At 45.7% G+C, this 25,467-nt stretch overlaps 1 protein-coding gene across 1 annotated transcript in view; it reads right to left on the reverse strand.

Moving 5' to 3' along the window:
• LOC308173755 (signal-induced proliferation-associated 1-like protein 2) overlaps positions 1-25,467 on the reverse strand; it is a gene marked incomplete at its 5' end in the record, with an annotated part of 91,072 nt that overhangs the window by 53,146 nt on the left and 12,459 nt on the right. Inside the window, 5 exons of the mRNA XM_080548805.1 lie at positions 4,792-5,066; positions 13,336-13,912; positions 14,955-15,112; positions 18,980-19,083; positions 19,420-19,594. Of these exons, the coding sequence (XP_080404931.1) occupies positions 4,792-5,066; positions 13,336-13,912; positions 14,955-15,112; positions 18,980-19,083; positions 19,420-19,594 (1,289 nt within the window). The remainder of the gene's footprint in view (positions 1-4,791; positions 5,067-13,335; positions 13,913-14,954; positions 15,113-18,979; positions 19,084-19,419; positions 19,595-25,467) is intronic.

Here is a 25,467-nt window from a genome sequence, read left to right on the forward strand (position 1 = left end):
GGAGAAGAAGGGAGAGAGGCCATGTCAGCAGGGCATGGGCTGGATTCGAACCCATGCCAACATGGGCATAATGTGTGCACTGTAGACTGTGGTGCTAGCTAGACCACTGGACCACAACAGGCCACAAGTGTTATATTTCTAATGTCCGACGAGTGTCTTATCTATTACTGACAGTGAGTTGTTATGTTAAACACACTTTAGCACAGACAGCTAGAGCTGGAGCATTGTGAATGGTTCATCAGAGAGCCACAACAGAGCCGTGTGACAGCAGGACCGTACACCTGTTGGACTGCTTACTCTACAGAGACACGGCCAGAGAAGGAGGGACATGTTCATTCACTCCAACAGCCAGATCTCTTGTCACACCACCGGGGCCGAGTTGCTAGGACTACCATCAATCTCCAAACGTTTGCAGTCCACAAGTGTATTTAACGATGTGAGGTAAGAAAATCGTGTAGACGTTGGAGAAGTTGGAATTCCCCATAACTGCTGTTCTCCTTTAAGCTTGTAATGTTTAGTCAGTTTAGACTCTAAACTTTAGAGACTGAGGTAAGGGGGAAACCAATCCTCGTAAATATTCATGGGTTAACCACACAGTCACAGTATGTGGGCTAGGGTTCTCTCTCTCTGTGAGAGGTGTTGTTGGCGTGAAGGCGTTGGCGTGAGAGCCACAGCTCAGAGTTTTCCAAGACGGAGAACAAGGATGATGAGAAGAGAAGGCTGACACCATTGCAGACAAAAGGTCACAACTGCCCGTCTCAATTATGTCACAAAAACGTACGCCCTCTCACATTCACGCAAACGCAACAATAATATACATTATTATATCTTCTCACAATATACAATACAGAACATAAATACTTATCCATTTCAGATATAGAAGACAGTATGGGACGACTGCTCGGATCAGAATTCAAATGGTTTCTGAATGTTGTTCTGTTCTCTCTATTAGTTTGATCAATGGGAGGCATGTTACACTTGTTTAAAGCTCTCCATAGACTGATGAGGGAAAAGCTTCTTGCCTTGCTCAGGGCTAGCACCACATCCTGCTGCCAGTGTAAATAAATACATTTCTAGGCTAGGCTAATAACATTAGGACCATATCTAATTTTTCTTCGAGGCAGAACAGAGAGCCAAGCCTTAAAAAGGCATGAACAACTTTAAGGCCTACGTAAATAAACGTCTACAGAACGGCTACATGTAAAAATAGCAAAATGTACAGTAAGGGGACTTAGTCTTCTCAGAATTTCTACAATTATAGTGACAGCTAAAATACCTTCAGTACATTCTGGGGCAAAACATAATAATTGAGAATGAACTTGTAACTGTAAAAGCACAGTTGAACATGCCCCCTCTTAGCCCTGAAGTATGCTTCTCAAAATAGTCTTCCATGAAGGCCCTGTCGGGGGAGCTAGCGCTTTAGAGCCAGGGTCATTGTCACGTCTAGAGGTCAGGGAGAGCTTGTCTATTGTTGTTCAACTGGCCTCTCGTCTCTTTGACCATGAGGGGCTTTCAGGGGCCACTAGACCCTCTTGCAAAATTCCTTTGCCTTGAGATAACAGTGGAGAAAAGTGGAGCATTATTGTTGACTCAGACACTTTTGCTGGGAAGTCAAAGGGAGCAGGTAGCTAAAATACTTATGGGCCCTCAAGATTCTTCATATGACCTTTCACCTTCTCAATTTGGGAGAAATGGGAGAAAACCCATAGTGGCAGGACATAAGTCATGTTCCCACTGTGGTCAGTAGTTCTAGTGTTGCTCTGAGATGTAGCTGGGAATACGTAAATGGTAAATTATATAGTTATATAGTGCCTTATTCCAAAGAGCTTTACAACGGCCTCTCATTCACCCATTCACACACATTCACACACCAATGGCGGCAAGCTAACATGCAAGGCGCCGGCCCGCTCATTGGGAGACATTTGGGGTTAAGTGTCTTGCCCAAGGACACTTCGACATGTGGCCAGTCGGAGCTCGAACCGCCGTTCTGCCAACCTTGCGATCATTAGACTCTGACTCTACCTCCTGTGCCACAGCCGCCCCGATCATATGACCTTTCTACTGTCAATTTGATAGAAGAACAATGGGAGAAAACCCATAGTGGTAGGAAATAAGAAATAATCCCACTGTGGTCAGTAATTCTACTGTTGATGTAGCTGGGAATATGTCCCCCAATATCCCTTTTACTCCGACAGAATTAGGCAATCCCGCATGGCAAATAACTCCAGTAAACTGCCGGAACACATCTGTTGGCAAGCATCATAAATGGTTCAAGCTCAGCCCATTATGAACATTATACAGCCCATTACTACCACATAAAAACATATTTTTGCGTGTAGTGTTGTGTGGGCCATATTTCGGTATGTGTCTTTCAACGGCCACGGAAACTGCTTAGTGGTGTCATGCAAACAGACAGATGCTCCACATATGGGCCATGCCAGAAGCTTCTGTCACTGAATCCTGCGTTCGGTAATCACAGATAGAGAGCAGGACATATTTTGTCACCACAGATCGAGTTTTTGGGTTGTTTGTTTTGACTGCCTTTCTGCTTCTGTGAACTCAGATTAAGATCGTATCATCATGTATCATCACACATCGTCGTAAGAGGATTATTGCTCAGTTCTGGCAGCGAGGCGGCCGTGTTGGATTCACAGACTAGGCATGTCGTCTGACCATCTGTGGGAACAGAAATATGTCCGTCCGCCAGTGCCAGACCACAATGCAACTGTGAAACACAAATCCTTCGGATTGATCCCCTACTTTGCTGTTTGCTGACGCAATACATTTCAGCAGCCCTCGTCATTCAGAAAGCTTGAGAGAAAGAGAAACATTTCAGATCTCAAACTTTGATACGGCGAGAAATAGTGAAAATGTTTCTTCTACATAAACAGCAAATGTGTCAGCCTGAAGCAAAACAAAAACAAAGACGTCGAACATCTGAACATGGAAGAGAGATGAACTCGCTCTCACAGGATTGTCTGGTTTCTCAGACGAAAACAGCCAGATGTGCTTTGGGGAAGTGAGCATTTTTACGCTGACTTCCATCTCTAGCCATCACAGTGTGGCCAATGTGAAATAATCTTTCAATTAGAGGAGTGATATTGTCTCACCAACCGTGAGCGTACCTAAGAGTCCAAACACTCCAGTCCTAATTGCTGAAACGAGGATGAGGCGAGTCTTTAGAAGAAAAAAAAAAAGCAATCTGCCTGCAAGAGCTGTCAGACAGTGACAGAAACTGTTCAGCCATTAATCAAGAAGCTCTCCCTCATTATTATTAGTGAGGAACGCTGACATGTCTTCTGTTCTCCACAGCTCAACCACAACTTCCTGTCTGTCTCTCGGCTACCTTACAACACAGAGATAAGGCATTGAGCTTTACCTCTCCTGGGAAATCAGGTGGGTATTTTCAGCTACTACTACTGTACAGCTACTACTGTATTCTCTAACTGTATATTTTATCTCCACACTCCTACCACTGACCAAACAGAGACCCTGAGTCTTAAAGCCGAAACTACACCAACATCGAAACGAGAGTGTACAGTCATAGGCCGCATTTACACTGCAGGTCGTAATGACTAGTTCCGATTTTTTGGTCTATATCAGATTTTTGGGAACGGTTCTTTTTGTGTGAGTGAAACTAACGTCAAGCGTCATCAGAATGCGAAGACCGTCACATTTTCAATGACGTGCGAATCGGAAATTACAAGGAATATCCGACCGTGTCCGCTTAGACCACAGTCGAAATGACAGATACCCGATTTGTGTCATTGAGGTTTGTATGATTGAGGCCTGAATCGGATCTGAGAACATCAGATTCAATGTGCTTTTTTACTGGTTACACGTCCATGTTACATATCCGATCTGTGCCACATGTGAGCAAAAAAAAATCGGAAGTGTGTCACTTCTACCTGGCAGTGTAAACGCGGGCTTAGTTCCACTCCAATTTTCATGCAATAATATACGCTGCCACAAACGTCGAGCTGAGGACCAAATAGGCTATATTTTCGGCCTTGCCAAGGAAAATATACTTGAATCATAAAACTACAACCGCTTCGAGAGAGCCTCGTTTTGCAGATGTGCTGCTTTCGCATGCCGTCTAGAATGTCTCGTAAATGTCTCTCTGTTAAAACTGTGGCTTAACGTAGCAGTGCTGTGACGGCTTCGGTATAGTTTGGCTGTAAGGGTTTTTCACCGACTACAAATCCTAACCACAGTTCTTCTATATGCAACTGAGAGAAGACAGAGAAGAAAGGAGGAAGTCTTCTGTTATGTTATGTTATCTCTAATGGCTTCGCAGAGTGAAGCCTCTTCTCTTCTCGACATCGTGGACAGTTCAGAGGCAACGCGTCCAGATAATGGATGTCTGAGTGTAAAAAATTTGAGTGAGTAACATTGATCGCAGCACTGTCTGAAGTGCAACCACTTCACTTTCAATGCCTTTTCCATGTCCCTTATTTCATTGTCTCCATCTGTCATCTCTTCTAAATGGATGGTAAATGGACTGCACATACATATATAGCACCTTATTCCAAAGCGTTTTACAACGGCCTCTCATTCACCCATTCACACACACGTTCTAACCGCCGTTCTGCCGATCTTGTGAACATTAGACGGCGACTCTACATCCTGTGCCACAGCCGCCCGCCCCGGCTATGTGTTATTATGACTTGCTAGAATGTTTTCAAGTTTGAGAATCCAAGCCAGGCATGTAAGGCTACTCCTGTCTCAGTATGACGACTACCCTGGTTAAATAAAGGATTCATAATGAACGCGCAGGGGGTCAGTTGTTACCTGCGGGGGGCGCCATCCTCATGGGGCTGGATGATGACCACCTTGACGGTGATGGAGGTGCGCAGCAGGTCGATCATCTGCTCGTGGGTGAGGGTGGCCACCGCCACCTTACAGATCTCCACCAGCCTGCTGCCCTGCCTCAGCCCAGCCTTCCAGGCGAAACCGAAGGGCTCCACGTCGGCTACGATGCCCTCGAAGTTCACATGGAATCCCAGCTGGCCCAGGCCGTTCCTACGCAGGGTGATCACCGACGTCTCGCAACCTCTGGTGACAATCTGGTGGAGAGAGACAAAGAGACAGACAGAGTGTGAGACAGAGAGAGACAAAGACAGCGCGAGAGACAGAGGGATACAGAGAGCAATGGAGAGAGAAGAAACCGAAAGAGAGATAGAATGGCTGTGGAGTCATTTGAGTGTCCGTAGACTAGGTTGAGACAAAATATAGTCAAGAGAACAAGTTTCCCTGTTCATATTCATTAACGACACACACATGCATGCACGCACGCACACGCACGCACATGCACGCACACGCACACACACACACACACACCCCATGCATGCACACACATAACAGAGATAGGAGAGCATAGAAAAAAATCTAATTTCCTCAGCCAATATCCACATATAACCAAAGCAGGCTACATTAATATTTGTTTTGCTATTCCAAATAACCTTTCAAACAGAAGTACATATGAGGAGGCATCACAGAGCTAACATATTTATTTAATATAAGAGTATAGTGAAAGGTGGTGAGAGGGAATAAAGAATGCTTTAAATCCAAACCGTAACACTAGAACAGCCGTGCCTTTTCTTACCTACTATAAGACCTGCCTCGGGGCTCTTTACAATGTGAAGCTGCTACTTACACACAACGACCACTAGTTGGCCAATTGTAAATTAGCCTGCTTCCTACGCAGAAAAATGGCAAAACAGCTTTATAATAGCTTATCCTGATGTGATTTAGAAAATGTAAGGATACTGGGTGGTAGAACGCACATATCTAGGAAAAGTCGTGAAAGGAGGGTCCAGAAATTTGATCGAGTGCAAAGATATCGAAACAGTTTTACTCAGAGGCCATGGCTGTTCTAGTGTTAAATGGCACACTTAGACACAGTCTAATTCCTCCTTCTCTGAGGAGACACTCTTAACTTAGGATTTCACGTATCACATAGTGTGTGAACAGTACGGGGAATTAAGATTAGGGCACAAAGATACTGACAGCCTAGATTAGTATCAACGAAAAGCCTTAATTTAAATAAAAACAAGTGTTTTAACGGCTGTGAGCACTTCGCTAGCCACAACACGCCCTTTGGAACACAGTCACAGCCAAAAAGTCACACTCCAGCCAATCTGCTTTAATCAGCCACCAGCTTAGTGGTGGGTCATCACAGGGTGACCACAACTATAGCAGCAGCTTGGTTATGTAACATCATAAGCCCTTGCCAACACCTGTCATCACCACAGTGAGAGTCAGAGAAGACGCCGTACTCCACCAGAGCTCACACCTGGATTACAGGCCTGCTTCCGGAACCAAGCAAAAGGCTACTGATCTAAATAGTAAACGGACTGCACTTACTGTATATAGCGCCTTTATCCAAAGCGCTTTACAACGGCCTCTCATTCACCCGTTCACACACACATTCACACACCAATGGCAGCAAGCTAACATGCAAGGCGCCGGCCGGCCGGCCCGCTCACTGGGAGCAATTTGGGGTTCAGTGTCTTGCCCAAGGACACTTCGACATGTGGCCAGCGGGAGCTCGAACCGCCGATCTGCCAACCTTGCGATCATTAGACGCCGGCTCTACCTCCTGCGACACAGCCTCTACCTCCTGAGACACAGCCTCTACCTCCTGAGACACAGCCTCTACCTCCTGAGACACAGCCTCTACCTCCTGAGACACAGCCGCCCCAGCGCCCCTGGTGTCAGAGGGAGAGGATAGGAACATGGTGGCGTGTGAATCTGGCAGGCTGGTAATTAACTGGAGCGCTGATCACCATAAACCCTTTAGTCATTTAATGGGCTGAGACTCTGTGAAGCTGCTCAGCAGAGCAGAAACGGACAATGAAGAACTGTGGATATAGTGGTTGGTTTACATGGACACCTACTTCCAGACAAGCCAGCAATTAAAGAAGAATAATAATCACTTTTATTTGTATAGCGCTTTTCCTGCAAACGTTGCAGCTCAAAGTGCTCCAGTCATTATATAATTATTATTTAATTATTTAGTCATTTAAAGGCAATATTTAAAAGATGGGTTTTTAGTCTTGACTTGAACATATGTGCTGAGGTTGCATGATCCCTAATGTAAACTGGCAGTGCATTCCACAATTTGGGTGCATAAAATAAAAAGAATGCAGCCTCACCAAATCTCTTCTTTTGTACATGTGGTACACAGAGAAAACCAGCGTCAAAAGACCTGAGAGCTCTATTGGGCTGATACGCTAGCAAAAGGTCTTTCAGATATTCTGGTGCTGTGCCAGTGAAAGGAGCTTTATAAACAAGCAGAATATCACAGATTTATTTGATTCCATACTAGAAGTGCAACATTTAAGGTCCATATATATATATACAGATTTGAAATTTAAAAGCCATGGTAAATCGGTAGCAGACGAATAAGATCAACTGATGAACATTCAGTGAAGAGCTCTATTTTGGTCCGAACAAAGCACCTTCTGAAATCTATCGTTGAGGTTGAGCATTGGCCTTAACATAGATGTTTTACATTGCCTAATAATACTGTATGTACGTTTTCAAACGGTCAATGTGGGTAGGGAGGGCAACAGCGAGCAAAAACGACTTGCTTCACCTTTGAACTAAGCTGTTTGAACAGTGGTGGACAAACAAAGAGCTTCTAGACAGTTCTAGCCCCAGGAACAAAACTGTCTTTACTGGATGTTTACCAGTCCAGGATAGACTCTGGGTAGTGCATCATGGGATAGGTGAAATTGAAGGCAATCAAACGCTCGGGACTAGGGACTGAAAAAACGGATTATAGGGAACCCATTTAATGTTACTGGGACCAAAGCAACACTGCAAATACCGTATGATAAACTAACATGTCCTTCAACAAAGCATTTGAAACAAATGAATTAGTCTTAAACAACAGATTTCTAAATGTCTTGTTTTGGGGGTGCTTTATTCTATCTATCCATCCAGTAGATTAATGTGCTTCCATTCTCATTCTCATTACTGTGGGCTGAATATGTTGTGGCTGAATCTGGCAGTTACACTCATTATCTTTACATGAAACATTTGAGGGCTATAAACCCATGAAATTAATAGAGATCGCTTTGCGTTGTCCAACATGTAAGGCCCCGTGGGAGCTGCTGGCTAAAATGTGTTCTCACAGGGTGAGGAGGGTGCTCTCACAGGGTGAGGAGGGTGCTCTCACAGGGTGAGGAGGGTGAGGAGGGTGAGGAGGGTGAGGAGGGTGCTCTCTCAGGGTGAGGAGGGTGCTCTCTCAGACCAACTGAGCTCCCAAATTCCAGCAAAAACCTAAAACCTTCCAAGCTGACGGAACAAAAATACCCTAAACACCCTAATTTACCTGCACTGAAACATAAAACATCCCCTAAGCCTCCACACCTTCTGTGACTGGTCTGAGGGGAATGCAGGAGCTTCTACAGAAGTTCAGTTGACCTTGCCCCCTGAGTGAAGTCTAAGATCATAAATAAACAAAGCAATACTCGTCATCATGCCTCTTAAAGCAGTAACAAAGGACAGGCTCTTCTGTAGTGGAAGGTCAGGTTACTCACCCTTCTCCCCTGCATATTTTTATGTGTTTTTCAAATCCCTTTGGAGTGTAAACCACCTTAAATAAGGCGCATCTAGGACAAGAGTCATTTGATGTGAGGCAGCCTTCTGCATACATTAGAACTGTTTGATATGCTAAAAGGGGGACAATTATTCCCTCAGAGATGTGGGAATGAGATGAGCATCGCAACAAGAGAACAGTTTTATTGCGTTTATTCAGTCAAAGTTTCCCTTTCTATATTGTATTCATTCAGAACCGTGTATAAAATATGGTGTAATCTATTCACAGAGAATATCATTGAGGATTGAGACAAGGAGAGAATTTGTATGAAATACAACAGACATACTGTGGGATACACTGTGCACTACACACACACACACACACACACACACACACACACACACACACACACACACACACACACACACACACACTCCCATAAATGTGTCCACACACGCCTACTCACAGCGACAACACCAGAGGGAGGAAGGCATTATCACAAGGCTTTTATATCTTTCCCCCACATTGGACCTCTTTGTGTTTTAGGAGGCAATCTGTTCTCCCTGTCTGTACGGCTTCACATTACATCACAGCCCAGCAGGCTGTAAACCCTCAAATGATAAAACATGATGCTACGAAAAGCCCTGGGCTGGAACGCACCGGAATAACACAACACAGACGGAGTCCACCGGTCGCTGAATCAGGCCATCAGGCTGACCGGTGTCCACCACCACCACTGCTGCATCAGGCCATCAGGCTGACCGGTGTCCACCACCACCACTGCTGCATCAGGCCATCAGGCTGACCGGTGTCCACCACCACCACTGCTGCACATTGTCTTTATGTAGGACACACACACACACACACACAGGCGAATACTAGCAGCCATTTAATGGCAAACCAGTGATGCCTCACAAACTTTATAGCTGTTCAACTACACTTCTAATTTGCCTCACAAATATGATGGGCGAGAGGACGTTAAATGTGAAAGGAAGATTACCATTGCTAATGAGGGAGTTATATTCCCTGGCTCATCATAAATGCTAATATATCCTGTTCTGTCCTTCTGGATGCTGCGTGTAGACGCTGGTCGTTGCCCCAGGCAGCCCACACCTCACGCCCGTCAGAGGTGGGTAGGATACTCTCAACCTGCTGACTGGGGCGGGTGACACTTCTCAGGAAAGAGGGAGGGAGGGAGGGAGGGAGGGAGGCAGGCTCATCTTCTGGCTGTTGCCTCAATGTTGCTTCAAGGACGCAGAAGGCTGCCCGATTAGAGGTCGAATAAACAAATGATGGAGACTACAGATAGGAAAAACAAACATGCAAGCAAACATTATGCACAGCCGCGCCCTCTTTCACCTCAGGCGGCCGAAGGAGTTTGGCACGGGGTCCAAGGTCCTGCGGGCTTTCTACGGAGGCACCACCGAGAGCGTTCTGACTGAGTGCATCACTGCCTGGCTGTCACGGCAACTGCAGTTGCCCTCAACCGCAAGGCGCTACAGAGGGTGGGGTGCGGACAGCCGAGCACATCGGTGGATGTGAGCTTCCCTCCATCCAGGATATATACAACAAACGGCGTGTCAGCAAAGCCCGGAGGATCGTCAAAGATCCCAGCCACCCCCAACCAGAGTCTGTTTGAACCGGTGCCGTCCAGAACACGAAGCCTCTTCCGGAGCCTCAGGGCCAAAACTCAGAGGCTGACCAACAGCTACTTCCCCCAGGCGATCAGGCTCATAAACAAGCCTACTTTAGACAATTAGCTATCATCCCCAAGCACACCCCATGTACACAGACTAACTAAACCTTAAGCTCAGTCACTTTACTACTCGAACTATCTATTTTATTTACTATTCGTACTGCTAATTGTATCCTGTCTTATTTGTCACTTATGTCCTGTACTATTGTCACTTTTTTGTTTATTATCGTGACTCATGCCTTATTGTCTTGTGCTGCGAAGCCTTTAAGACTCTCTTACACTTGTGTAATGTGACGTAACAATAAAAAAACTTGAAACTTGAAATATTAGGAGTGGCTGGTATGGGTAGTATGGTGTTTAAGCGTAGCTTCCTGGTTTAGAGATCCAGGTGGTTGGCATGTTATTCACTAAAGCCCCAACAGCCGCCACAACTTCTGAGTCTCATAATACAGTAAGACATGAAGGAGGAGAGGCAGAGGATGGGAATAATAGGATCTGGGCTAACTGGAGAGCTGCTCTTAATCTGACGAAGACCCAAGTATTCAGCTTTCTCTGAGTCCAAGGCTGTAGAGTAGCAGCATCAGCTGTCTAGTGTCTATTATTAGCTGGACCGAATTAGTTTTTCTTTCTCCAATTCTTTGAAAAACTGGGTTGGAGCAACATGCGCTGTTCTGTTTACGCCGCTTCCTCCGTTATCTGCTAATCGTGCACTCCGTCAAATCAATCACCTGCGCTATAATGAATCATAATAGCTTAATGGTAATACAAGAACATCTGTTAAGTGGCTGACTCAGACGAAATCGTCCTAACCTCTGTGATGGGGGGGGGGGAGTAATCCTGGACAGGCTTCACAGATAGGCACCTGACTCTCTCACACAATGTCAGCTGATGTCCCTAGCTGACTTGCAGCTGACTCAGAGATATCCTGACTCAGAGAACGAGGCCAGGAAGGCAGTACGCAGGGCTTTGAACTGGCACTAAACAGCATTGATCATTAGATTAGATTAGATTAGATTAGATGTATTGTCCCCAGGGGGAAATTCATTGTCACACCACTGTACAGTATACAGTACATATACACATACAACACCGTATAACACAGACAACAACAGACAGCACTACACATGACAGATAGACAAGTACACACACTCAGCGTGGTCTATTATTTAAGGAAACAACGGCTGCGGGGATCAGGCTTTTGCCGAAGCGAGCCCTTTTACACCTTAGTGTTCTGTACCTACGCCCGGATGGCAGTGGGGCGAGGTACAGGTTGAGTGGGCGGGTGATGTCCTGTTCTATTGCGGTTGCGATGCGTGAGATGGCCCTGCTGTGAGGTTGGGTGTGGGGAGTCCAATTATCCTGGCAGCAGTGTTGGTGGTGCGCGTGAGTTTGGCCTTCATACTGAATATGAAGATGGGCTCTAGAGGTAATCTAGAAGTAAAGAAAGATAGAACGGAAAAGGGTAGACTGACACGAGGCGAAGGGTAAGGCTTGGGATAGGATGTACAAGGGGAAGACTTCAATCCCTTCTCTGGGGTGAACAGTTCTGTTGACATAATAATGACAATAAAATAACAGGGTTTACGGCCCGTACTACACATTACTCCTAGGGTAACATGTGTAGTGTATCATCTTCTACCACAAGGAGACCGCAACCTCCAACAACTGCCAGACGTGAAAAATATATCTTTTTTTCTGAGAAAATAGGGAAGAGTAGGACACGTTTCATACAGAATATACAAGTTGGATGGACAGCCTCTGAGAAACCGTCAATAAAAATAAAATAATAACGAGACAGCCATTATGGAATCATATTAGGGGGCGGCTGTGGCGCAGGAGGTAGAGCCGGCCGTCTATTGATCGCAACGTTGGCAGATCGGCGGTTCGAGCCCCGGCTGGCCACATGTCGAGGTGTCCTTGGGCAAGACACTTAACCCCAAGTTGCTCCCAATGAGCGGGCCGGCGCCTTGCATGGTAGCTTGCCGCCATTGGTGTGTGAATGTGTGTGTGTGAATGGGTGAATGAGAGGCCATTGTAAAGCGCTTTGGAATAAGGCGCTATATAAGTGCAGTCCATTTACCATTTATATTAGATATATTGCTTGGTGCCTGTCTGGCCAGACACCACAGCTAACCTGTGGGGTGAGAGCCTGCGGATCTTCCTGGCAAAGCCCAGGAGATGAACATGGTATAAGATCACGGTATACGTATGTAGTATCATTTTCCATTCTGTCAAATGTCTCCACAGCTCATGTGGTCAGATGTAGTCTTAACGTAAGCCTTGTAAGAAGATTACAGGAAGCTAATAATAATAATAATAATAATAATAATAACATCTCACATTTCATTGCATTCATTCATTCAAATACATTCATTTGCTAGCATATCAGCCCAATAGAGCTCTCAGGTCTCCTGACGCTGGTTTTCTCTGTGTACCACATGTACAAAAGAAGAGATTTGGTGAGGCTGCATTCTTATTTTATGCACTCAAATTGTGGAATGCACTGCCAGTTTACATTAGGGATGCAACCTCAGCAAATATGTTCAAGTCAAGACTAAAAACCCTTTTTAATATTGCCTTTAAATGACTAAATCATTAAATTATTATTATTATATATATTATATATTATATTAATAATGATTGGAGCACTTTGAGCTGCAACATTTGTAGGAAAAGTGCTATACAAATAAAAGTTATTAATAATATTATTATTATTGAGCATGACAGTCTTTGACACATATTCTTAGGAGGTGAGGAACTGGGAGTTTTATTGGTTCCAGGCAGAGAACAGGTGCACGTTACTCAACTAATACATATTTACAGTAATTACCCCCCGTTTATCAGAGCAAGAGTGCTTTTCTGAGGCTGAACCAAAAACCACAGCAGATGAACCTCAGAGAAAATAATTAGATCATAGGTTGAGCAGAGGCTGGCTGGATTGTTTTAATATGTGACACAGTCTGATCATTTGGTCCGCATGTGAAAACGTGACCCAATGCGCTTCACAACGAGCCAAGAAGATAATAAAGCAACAACTAAGACGGACATTTTCGTTATCAAGGCGAGATTAGAACAAGTAAAACGCTCTCACCTCCATCCTCTGGACCATCTCCCTGATGTCCTCCCCGCAGTTGTCCTGGGCGGACAGCATCACGCACTCGCCGCGCTCGTAGAAGATCTTGATGCTCATGATGCCCGACGTCCAGCCGATCACGTCGCGGCAGGAGCAGTTGAACACCACGTTCCTGGACTCCTCCTCGATCAGCACGATGAACTCGTTGGAGATCCCCAGCAGGCAGTCCACGTCCGCCGACTGGCCGAAGTCCCGGGCGGTGACACTCCACGTGACCGCGCCGACGCTGAAGAGGTGCGCGTCTTTCCGCGGCTTGGCCTTCTCCTTCTTCTTGGCCCCCAGGGTGATGAAGCTGAACTTGACGGCCGAGTCCACGGTGGCCGTGGTGGCGAAGTTCTCCGCCAGGTCTTTGAGGTACTCCTGCCGCGTGCGGGTCGCCATGGCGCGGAACTTCTCCGACTTGTGCGCGGCGTTCTCCCCGTTGATGACCTTGGCTAGCAGGAAGTCCCGGAACACGGCCGACTTGGGGAAGGTCACGGCCTTGGGGATGGGAGGCCCGAACGGAGGCACGTCTTTAGATCTGGAGACGGCCACGCTGACAGAGGGAGGAGGCAGGTTGATGGAATTAATAGTAGTAGTAGTAGTAATGGTCATAGATGGTCCTCTGGAACACCCTCCCCAACCACATCAGACAGGCCAACACCCTGCCAACATTTAAGGCCCTCAAAACCCACCTCTTCAAGCTCGCCTACACCAGTTAACCCTCTCCCCCTCTCCCCTTCCCATGTGTCCCCAGCACTACCTTAATTATACTTTCTTTTATTTATGTTGTTTCTTTTTATTACTACTCAATCTTTTCAGTGTAAAGCGTCTTTGAGTGTCTAGAAAATTCTATGTGTGTATGTATTATTATTACTAAGTAGTAGTAGTAGTAGTATAATTGGTAATAGTAATAGCAGCAAAGATAGTCATGCAGTCGCTGGTAGTGAGGTGAGGTGGTTTCATACTATGGTGTTTACTGCACTTCACCAATTAATGACAGCCGTGATAAAACAGATTTTATTGAAACGTCATCAACATTGAGGGTGACTCGTGCCGTCAATAAACACCAGAGTGTTTCAACATAACAGAGAACTCTAATTAGGAGACAGAAAAAAAACCATTTCCAGTATAGAGACACAGAAGTGTGTCATACTGCCATGCCATGCGGAGTTAGTTTAAATGTATGTCATTAACAAGAATCATCTTCTTCTTCAAACAGCACTTAAGTAAAGAATCATAATTCATAGCTGCGTCGGAAGATAATAACGCTGCACCAATATAAAGCAGATCAAAAGGTAGGTTCGTGATTTCCAGACATTACTAAAAAGTAAAGCAATCTGAGAAAAGGATTAGCAGACTACCATTATTCCTTCGAATCAAGTTCCTACATTCCTACAACTTCAAAGATAAACACATCTCCTTAAATTGCCTTGTGGGTCTTTGTTAAAGAGTTTCTAATCCTTTGGTGAGATGCTAGAGAGTAATTGGAGGCTTGAATCGAATGCTTTGCCCTCTAACCCCCCCCAGACCTGCTTTATCTGTCTGAAATTGCTTTTTGCAGCCTTGGCGTGGCGTCTGACGCATCCTCCACTCACCTGTAGCAGACGTTATCAGTGCAGGGGTTGTGGACTTTGACGATGACAAACACATGTTGGAAGTGGGAGCGGATGTTTTTAGGAGTGAAGGGAAGAGCCCCTGGCTCCTGGAACACGATGGTGACGATGTCGTTTCCGATGTGTCTCTTCCTCAACAGCTGAAGCGAGGGAGAAAGAAGAGAGGGAGAAAGTGAAAAGGGAATGAAACAGGTCAGCAGTGGTAAGAAAGAAAGATTTTGATTTGTAGTCCATTACATCTAAGACTACAGTTCCCTTGATGCTAATCAAGTGATGTTGTTTGAACCCTTTATCCCACTGTATTCACTTGTCTGCTTTATGACTGAAGAAGGTCTGTGACGGAAAAGCTCGCAATAAACAACGTTCTTTTGCACAGTGTTTGAGTGTGCGGATGTTTTTATTTCGCACTCTAACAAAGAAAGAGGAAAACGGGTCAGAATAGGACTGTTTCTTCTTTGAAACAAACTGTTTCTTGTTACCGTGTCCCATACTACAGCATAAGGCTGCACAATGCCCCTACGTTCTCGACATCGAGAGGCTGTTACCTCGCAAACTGAAACGGGCTCCCAACAATTCAACAATGACTCAGAAGGGAAACGTATCGTCAGTTGGTTTTAAATCGTTTCACCGTCTGAGGGACACCAAATAATTCAGAGTGCAGTAATGACATTGTTCGGTTCTAAATCATTGAACTTCATCCAGATATTTCAGCTCATCCAGCTGCTTGCTGTACGAGGCCCTAGGCGGTCGGGTTCTGCCATCACATCCCAGATGTCAGGGAAACTGGGTTGAGGGTCTCACCACAGACAGAAATAGGCTCCCGAAATATAACTTAGACACCCCCACCAGCATGTGTTTTCATCAGAGCGACACTGTCAATTAACCTGGTAGTGTTGTTGCCGTGGAGAGAGGTCCCAAAGGTGTAATGGGGGGGGGGGGGGGGGGGCGATAAACAGGATTAAAAGTGAATTGGGGAGGATGGAGGGATGAAGGGATGGGAGTTTGAGCTCTGCTGGAGCCTTCTGAAAGATTATCACCTGGGATTAAAATGCTAATCCCACACAATGAAATGAAATAGGAGGAGGACAAAAGAAAGAGAAAGAGAAAGATCTGGTATCAAAATAAGTGGTTTTATATTGAAATAAACAATTGTTTATGAGCCCTTCCTGACAGACAGGAAGTGACCTCGTGAAGAGCAGGTCAGACACGGTCAGGGATGACGCCCGGTCGGGTCCGGCAGCTTTGTGGGATGTTGACACTCTTAAAAACGTTACCATGGTTACTAGTCACGTATTCCTAGCTGTAATGTAAAGAAAATCTACAGAAAAAAATCCCTAATCCTGCCTAATCAGGAGCCTTGGAGTTGCATGGGATTTAGTTTGGCCTCTCATCTCTCTTCTCCCCCACACACACTCACACACTCACACACGCACACGCACACGCACACACACACACACACACACACACTCTCTCACACACTCTCTCACACACTCTCTCACACACTCTCTCACACACTCTCTCACACACTCTCTCACACACTCTCTCACACACTCTCACACACACTCTCACACACACTCTCACGCTCACGCTCACACTCACACTCACACTCACACTCACACTCACACTCACACTCACACTCACACACTCACACACTCACACACTCGCACACACGCACGCACGCACACACCCCCCCCACGCCCCCACCCCCCCCCCCCACACACAAAAACAGTCCATTCTCCTCTCCTTCACTGGCCCTGTCAGTAACATCCTAGTGATTGGCGTAAACATAGCGCTAACACGCTAACGAATCCTTACCATGAGACACAGGGAGAGGATGAGAGGATGTGCTGTGTCCCCCCCCCCCTCTCACAGCGGTGCAGACTGGGCTGCAGACAGAACCCTCCTTAATCAGGGCTCTATCGGGCTATCACTCGCCACAGCCCGCCACCGGATCCAATTAATCCTACTTGTTACCACAGATAGACATCGAGCCCCTCGTCTAATGCCACACCAGGATCTCCGCCCCTGGCGATTGCTCTGATTAAAAAAAAAAAAAACGTCGTCGTCGTCGTCGTCTGGGGTTCAGTTGCCATGGCGATGGCTCATGATTTCAACTTAGCCGGTCATTACCGTCACAATATGAGTCGTCTCCGGGAGAAGATTGGGAGGAGGAGGAGGAGCAGGAGGGATTGAAGATATTCTAACGAGGATGAGACTGCCCTGGGATTTGACAAGAGCTCACTGGAGCTGTGTGTGTTCCTACAGTAAACGGTAAATGGGCTGACTTATACAGTATAGCCGCCTTATTCCAAAGCCCTTTACAACAACGGCCTCTCATTCACCCATTCACACACCGATGGCGGCAAGCTACCATGCAAGGTGCCGGCCCCGCTCACTGGGAGCAATTTGGGGTTCCTACAGTACCACCCAACATCTTAATAGAGAGACTGACCTGTTGTCTGTTGTTGGGGGTGTCGGGGAGAGACTGACCTGTTGTCTGTTGTTGGGGGTGCCGGGGAGAGACTGACCTGTTGTCTGTTGTTGGGGGTGTCGGGGAGAGACTGACCTGTTGTCTGTTGTTGGGGGTGTAGGGGGAGACTGACCTGTTGTCTGTTGTTGGGGGTGTAGGGGAGCGACTGACCTGTTGTCTGTTGTTGGGGGTGTAGGGGAGAGACTGACCTGTTGTCTGTTGTTGGGGGTGTAGGGGAGCGACTGACCTGTTGTCTGTTGTTGGGGGTGTCGGGGAGAGACTGACCTGTTGTCTGTTGTTGGGGGTGTCGGGGAGAGACTGACCTGTTGTCTGTTGTTGGGGGTGTCGGGGAGAGACTGACCTGTTGTCTGTTGTTGGGGGTGTCGGGGAGAGACTGACCTGTTGTCTGTTGTTGGGGGTGTCGGGGAGAGACTGACCTGTTGTCTGTTGTTGGGGGTGTAGGGGAGAGACTGACCTGTTGTCTGTTGTTGGGGGTGTCGGGGAGAGACTGACCTGTTGTCTGTTGTTGGGGGTGTAGGGGAGAGACTGACCTGTTGTCTGTTGTTGGGGGTGTAGGGGGAGACTGACCTGTTGTCTGTTGTTGGGGGTGTCGGGGAGAGACTGACCTGTTGTCTGTAGTTGGGGGTGTCGGGGAGAGACTGACCTGCTGTCTGTTGTTGGGGGTGTAGGGGAGCGACTGACCTGTTGTCTGTTGTTGGGGGTGTCGGGGAGAGACTGACCTGTTGTCTGTTGTTGGGGGTGTAGGGGAGAGACTGACCTGTTATCTGTTGTTGGGGGTGTAGGGGAGCGACTGACCTGCTGTCTGTTGTTGGGGGTGTAGGGGAGCGACTGACCTGCTGTCTGTTGTTGGGGGTGTCGGGGAGAGACTGACCTGTTGTCTGTTGTTGGGGGTGTCGGGGAGAGACTGACCTGTTGTCTGTTGTTGGGGGTGTCGGGGAGAGACTGACCTGTTGTCTGTTGTTGGGGGTGTCGGGGAGAGACTGACCTGCTGTCTGTTGTTGGGGGTGTAGGGGAGCGACTGACCTGTTGTCTGTTGTTGGGGGTGTCGGGGAGAGACTGACCTGTTGTCTGTTGTTGGGGGTGTAGGGGAGAGACTGACCTGTTGTCTGTTGTTGGGGGTGCCGGGGAGAGACTGACCTGTTGTCTGTTGTTGGGGGTGTAGGGGAGCGACTGACCTGTTGTCTGTTGTTGGGGGTGTAGGGGAGAGACTGACCTGTTGTCTGTTGTTGGGGGTGCCGGGGAGAGACTGACCTGTTGTCTGTTGTTGGGGGTGTAGGGGAGCGACTGACCTGTTGTCTGTTGTTGGGGGTGTCGGGGAGAGACTGACCTGTTGTCTGTTGTTGGGGGTGTCGGGGAGAGACTGACCTGTTGTCTGTTGTTGGGGGTGTAGGGGAGCGACTGACCTGTTGTCTGTTGTTGGGGGTGTAGGGGGAGACTGACCTGTTGTCTGTTGTTGGGGGTGTAGGGGAGAGACTGACCTGTTGTCTGTTGTTGGGGGTGTCGGGGAGAGACTGACCTGCTGTCTGTTGTTGGGGGTGTAGGGGAGCAGGGTGGAGACATGGAACATCAGCTCGTAGTCCTTGTAGGTGGTGTAGAGAGAGTGGGTGCCTGTGGAGTCCGCTACACACATGACAAAGACGATTAGTTGGTCTGTGTGTGTGTGTGTGTGTGTGTGTGTGTGTGTGTGTGTGTGTGTGTGTGTGTGTTGGATAAGAGTGTGTGTGTGTGTGTGTGTGTGTGTGTGTGTGTGTGATAGCATTCGTCTCTATGTGACTGACTGCTACTGTGTGTGTGTGTGTGTGTGTGTGTGTGTGTGTGTGTGTGTGTGTGTGTGTGTGATAGCATTCGTCTCTATGTGACTGACTGCTATTGTGTGTGTGTGTGTGTGTGTGTGTGTGTGTGTGTGTGTGTGTGTGTGTGTGTGGTCCACATGTGATGTTTGTGTGGGTGCCTCACTCTTGTTGTCCAGCTGGGCTCTGTACTTGGTGAAGTTTTTCAGGCGCACCCTCTGGCCCAGCAGGTCCAGGAACTCGTCCAGGGCCGGGCCGGCGCTCTCGTTGTTGTACATCTCCTCCTCCGTGCTCTGGCCCGCCTTGCAGTACAGAACCCCCACCTTGTGCTGGAAACTCAGCTAGAAGCACAGGGAAACAAACACCATGCGGCACATCAGCACGGACAGTCACACACAGAGAAAAGGCCACTTAAGCGTTATGGAAGGAGAAGCCGTGGTGTATCGTGGATATCGGCACAGCTAGCGGGGTGGTTAGGCACGACAGTGGTTAGGCACCACGGCTTCTCGTTCCATAACGCTTTTATACAACGGTTACCACATTTATCTATCAATATTTCACAAAAGAAAGACAAGACAAACTTTTACTTAATGTATTTTAACTCAAGAACAGCCGTGCCTTTTTTACCTACTAAATGACCCGCCTCTTTACAATGCTCGAGCTGCTAGTTACACACAACGACCACAGTTGACCGCTTGTAAATTAGCCTGCCTCCTACACAGAAAAACTGCAAAATAGCTTTAGTAAGGATCAGGGTTTCCGTTAGAAAAATTTGGTGCCGGTCAACGTGTCCGGGAAGATTTCAATTTGTCGGACAAACGGGAAAAATTCCGGTCATCATATTAGAATATAATATAGGTGTTTGTCGCGGTGATTAGCTGTTGTGTAGCCTATATAGGCCATTTAATGTCCATTTCTCATCCGATACGATTAGATCGCGAACTATATAATAATATAGGCTTTCATGATTCGCATGCGCTACTATGGCATAATATGTCCAGGGCTGCACACGCGCCACACTGGGCAGCCTAGTCACCTTTGCTACTTTGAATTACGACTGTAGGCTACTTTAAGATGTTTATTTCAATTGCATTAATGGGATTTGAGTATGTAATTGGTAATTTTAAGTATGCCTAGTTTAGCTTTTGATGGCTATTTGAACGGACTGCATCGATTGATCAATGAACGGACTCCACATTACGTTAACTGAAGTGTGTTAAATTGTTTCACGACAGTAATGTACGTTTTTTATATTCTCTTTCCAGTTTTACCCTTTTTATCAATAAAACAACATAATTTCTATAACCACGTCTCGCTGATTGGGAAGGCATTAAGTCTAGCTGCCTGTCAAATCATACTTACTCGGACTCGGGAGTATGAGAATGGGGAGGATGTATCGGGGGGGATACACACCCGTGGACTATTTCACCTTAGTGGCACAAATTAAACTCTAACACTATAGATAGACTAAAATGATGGACACCGACTGAATAACTGAGTGGGGGAAGACAGGTCTCAAATGTGAAACAATTATAACATTTAATACATAAAGATAAAACATACACAAATATATAACATTGATATCCCTAAACTCAAATGTAGTGTGGTGTTGTCAACCTAATCTAATCAATCCTAATCTAATGGTACCAGTAGCCCAGGTTGTCGATAGTAGCGCTACTCCCGTAGTACTTCTCCCGAACGGGCACGGCAGGCTCAATCAATGAACGGGGTTGAGATGGCCGCTAGCGTCCTTTACTAGCCGCATCTCACGGCCCTCGGTGGTCATTCACTGTGCTCTAGCACATCCAAAACACGCAGAACAATAACCTTGACTCCGGTCACTGCAGTGGTTTTATTTAGACTAGATCAAACTAAATTACGGTAACTGACTAAACTACGGTACTCGCGCCGTTGAGAGACAGGGTTGCCAGATGGGGCGGGTTACCGCCGAATGGGCTATTGGGTTTAGCGGTTATTTTCACCGGACAATATGACCGAAGAGGTTTAAATATGTCGGACTTCAACAGATTTTATCGGACAAAGACCGGTAATTACCGGTTAACGGAAACCCTGGTAAGGATACTGGGTGGTAGAACGCACATATCTAGGAAAAGTCATGAAAGGAGGGTCCTGACATTTGATCGAGTGCAAAGATATAACATGCTTCTTTACTCCCAGGGGTCACAACGACCCCTCATGGCTGTTCTAGTGTTAATGGAACTATGTTTTATTATAAGTGTATTCATCCGCTGAACAGTTGTTTATTGGTTGCTAAGCAACGGTAAGAATGTAACTTCGATAACGGTCAAATAAACAAACGTGGAGTAATATGAAAAGATGTGGCAACATTCCATTTAGCCGTGCGTATGTCATGGATATCGGCACGGCTGGAACGCAAACTGACCAATAGAGACAATGGACCAAACTGACCAATAGAGACAATGGACCGGATCTATCCCTTGTATAATTACCATTACTGTATGTCTGTCACACTGTTCTATCTACAGTTCTATATTCTGTGTTCTTTCGTTCTATACTCTGACAGTTTGAATTTGAAATCAAACTGTTCATATGGGGTAAAAGTAGAGATTCTCATCTTTAATTCAATGGTGTTCATTTATTTAAAAAAATTGGGGGGATTATTTCAATTTGGGTTCACAGTTTAGAAAGCAATTTATTTTTTAAACATACTCCTATTTCAGGGCTCCAAAAGTATCGGAAAAAACACTCAAAGTACTGATGTTTACTATTTGGCTGACAATACTTTGCATGCAATAACTGCCTGAAGTCTGCAACCCATTGACCCCACCAGACGCTGGGTATCTTCTCTGGTGATGCTCTGCCAGGCCTGCTATGCACACCGTCTTCTGATTTGATTAGATTCATTAGGACCCCCACTGATGCAAAGTTGTTATTTGTTTTGAGGTCTTTATTGCTTAAAAGTTTATCATCTGGAAATGCAATGCATGTTCAATTGGATTTAAATCTGAAGATTGCTCAGTCAAGATCTTTTTTTCCGCTTTCTGGCGTGAAACAGGCCCCTAGTTGTCTTACTGTGTGATGGAGCAACATGAACCGATGAATTTGGAGGCATTTGCTTGCGCTCGAGCAGACAAGATGTTTCTGTACTTCAGAATGCTGTCAGCACCAGTCCTCAATTAAGACTAATTAGCCAGTTCTTGAACTCATGATACATGATACTAGACACACTGTCCAGCATGTTGGCAAATGCATCATCACACTTTCCATCTTTCCATCGCTAATACAGGAGCCTTCATTTCCTCTGCCGTTTAGCTGAAATCCACATTTTGTACGGAAGAACTGCAGAATGTCAAGAGCTCTCAGCAGAGGACGAGTCACCCAGGGGTTAATACCATCTCCAGAGCGACGCCTGTGAGGCTGTGAACAGTCAGAACGTGGGTTCCAACCATTCAGTGAGATCATCGAGGATTATGGAGACACACATTAACTGCTGTCAATGGCATTTAAATCCTTGGAAAAAGACGTAAAAATAGCACCTATAATCAACATTAACTCAAGTACAGCAACAGTTAAAATCATTTATACTTGGTGGCGTAATGCACTAAGCATCGACCATGTAACCGCAGGGTTCCCGGTTCGATTCCGGCCTCGGACATATCCTGCATGTCATCCCTTCTCTCTCTCTCTCTCACCCATCCTTCCTGTCAAAATCTCTACTGTCTCTATCGCAATAAAACGAGAAATATGAGTGGGACTGCCCCACTCATAAAAAAAACTAAAATCATGTGCTAAATCACCACTTAGTTTATAAAGGGACATATATCATATAAATCCACTTGCGTCACTTTCAACGTCAATCGTTCAGAAATAACAATGCGTTCTATTTGTTCTACAAATAAAGATCCAGCTTAAAAATATAAAGATAAATCTTGAATAGCTAATCCCACAAAGTTTAATGTAAACTCGCACAATGGTTTCACTTTCACACCCAGTGCCATTGAACAATAGGGCCATGAATCATTTATAAAGTGAGGCGTATGGATGTCAGAGAGGATGAGGAAAAACAAACAGAATGCTTCGAGCACCTGTTGCCTCATACTTTTGAAATGAAGTCAACAACATCACAAGACAATCTTAGCAAGACAAAATAACTTCCTGAGAACGGCAGCTAAGAAATATTAAATATTTACAAACAAACCACCATTGTCTGAGCAGCTCCCTTCTCTGTGTGCTCCCAACACTGTTGTCATAACAACAACAACAACAACAACTTCCTGCTTCTGAGCATTAGCAGTCGGCCTGCTCCTTACTGAGGGAATAGTGGCTCTCAGTCCTCTCAGTGTCTCTTTGTGTAATGATCATTTTAGCCAAGGGGACTTCGCCTGATTTGCTGAAGTTTCTGTCCTGTATGATGTGGACTCACTTAACCTTGTCCTCTGTTATAGCCCCCCAATCGCCGGGCAATCGCTAACTTTCTTTCTGTGGAAATGTGTCATTGCCTGAAAAGCTCAGTGGCGCTCAGGGACTAAATAAAGACAAACGAATAACGAATAAGCAATGGCAACGCGTCGACAGGCAGGGTTGCAGCCAGGATTGTGAGTCGTCTGCTCTTGTGATGTAACTCACTCTGTCACTGTCACTTCCTCTTCCTGCCTGCTCTTTGATGCGCCTCTTTAATGGCATCAGTCTTGGAAGTGCAGGAAGGATGAAGGATGATGAAAGGAGGAAAAGTGGCCTTACATGATTCAGAAAGAGCTTACGCTGCTAAATGTCAGCTATAGGCTTGGTTGTTTTGGCTGCCTGCACTAGTTTTAAGATATCTTTTACTTGTTTTACATCTTGGTGTGAAGTGACATTTTCCTGTTCTGTTGGCAGATAATTGTGCTTATTTTAAGTCATATTTACTCAATTTTATTCTATTTACACACACGCACACAACCTCCAAGACCGGACTACTGTCATGCCACAGGTTTAACCACCAACCATCGTGTTGATCTTTTGGTTGATGGTAACCATGGTAATGTCACTGTCTAATGCTTTTATTATGTTATTTAAAAAAAAAAAATGTGTGTTGCTTTTGTACTGGAATAATGACCTCAGGGGGAAGTCGGCATTAATACCCTCAGGGGGAAGTCGGCATTAATACCCTCAGGGGGAAGTCGGCATTAATACCCTCCGAACCTGAATAGAATCTAACTGAACTATCTTAAAGGAGTACAAAACACTGCCCACCTTCAAAACCACTCTCAAAAAACATTTACAGGAGGCTGCAATCCGTAACTGGACCCTCTAAATCAAAAATCAGATTAAAAGACCCGAACTACCCACTGTACATACTTTGTGTTTTGTCCCCCGCCCCCACCTGTGGTGTATGTCCCCACCTGTCCTACCCGCTGTACATACCTAATGTTTTGTTGTATTGTTCTTCCCATGATGGATGTATTTTTATCTTGTAGATAGTAATAGTTATTTGTCTGTATTATCTTGTAGATAGTACTAGTTTTTTTTTGTCTGTCTTACATGTAACGATGAATTGAAAATCAAGGACCCCAATTGAAATAAGCCAGTGGCTTTCTTGGGTTTTTATCCTGTTAGTTGACCTTGTATGTAATATGTACTGTCATGTACCTACTTCTGCAAATCTTCTAATAAAGTTTTCAATCAATCAATCAATCAATCAAAAAACTGATCTGGATTGTGTCCTTCCTTTCCCATGTGATTTAATCATCGTGGATTTAAGCAAACCAGAGATATGATCACTCCTGCTTTAGATACATTGGATGGTAAAAAAAAAAAAAAAGTGTGTCTAGTGACAATCAATCAATCAATCATACATGTTCCAGTATCTGGCCTTTGTTTGGGAACAATAGATTGACATTTTGTCATCTCTGTGTTTGTTTAAATGTTAGCATTAGCTTTCGCTAGAGAGAAAGCTAATGTTAGAATTAGCTTTCTGTCCTCCATTAAAGCCATGTCCTCTGATCTGATCTCCTGCTTAACATTTTTTCCAGTCCATTATACAGCTATTTCGCTGTAGGCCTAGAGCAGCACACCTTCTCATTCATCCAGCTGGTGTAATGGTGTGGGGAATGTTTTCACTTTGGGCCTGTTAAAACCAATCAACCATCGCTTGAATGCCAAAGCCTACTTAAGCATTGTTGCTGACCATGTGCGTCCCTTCATGGCCACAATGTACCCATCTTCTAATGGCTACGTCCAGGATGATAATGCA

Source organism: Nansenia antarctica (genome assembly GCF_963989245.1).
Source record: "Nansenia antarctica genome assembly, chromosome: 1".
Lineage (NCBI taxonomy): Eukaryota > Metazoa > Chordata > Actinopteri > Argentiniformes > Microstomatidae > Nansenia > Nansenia antarctica.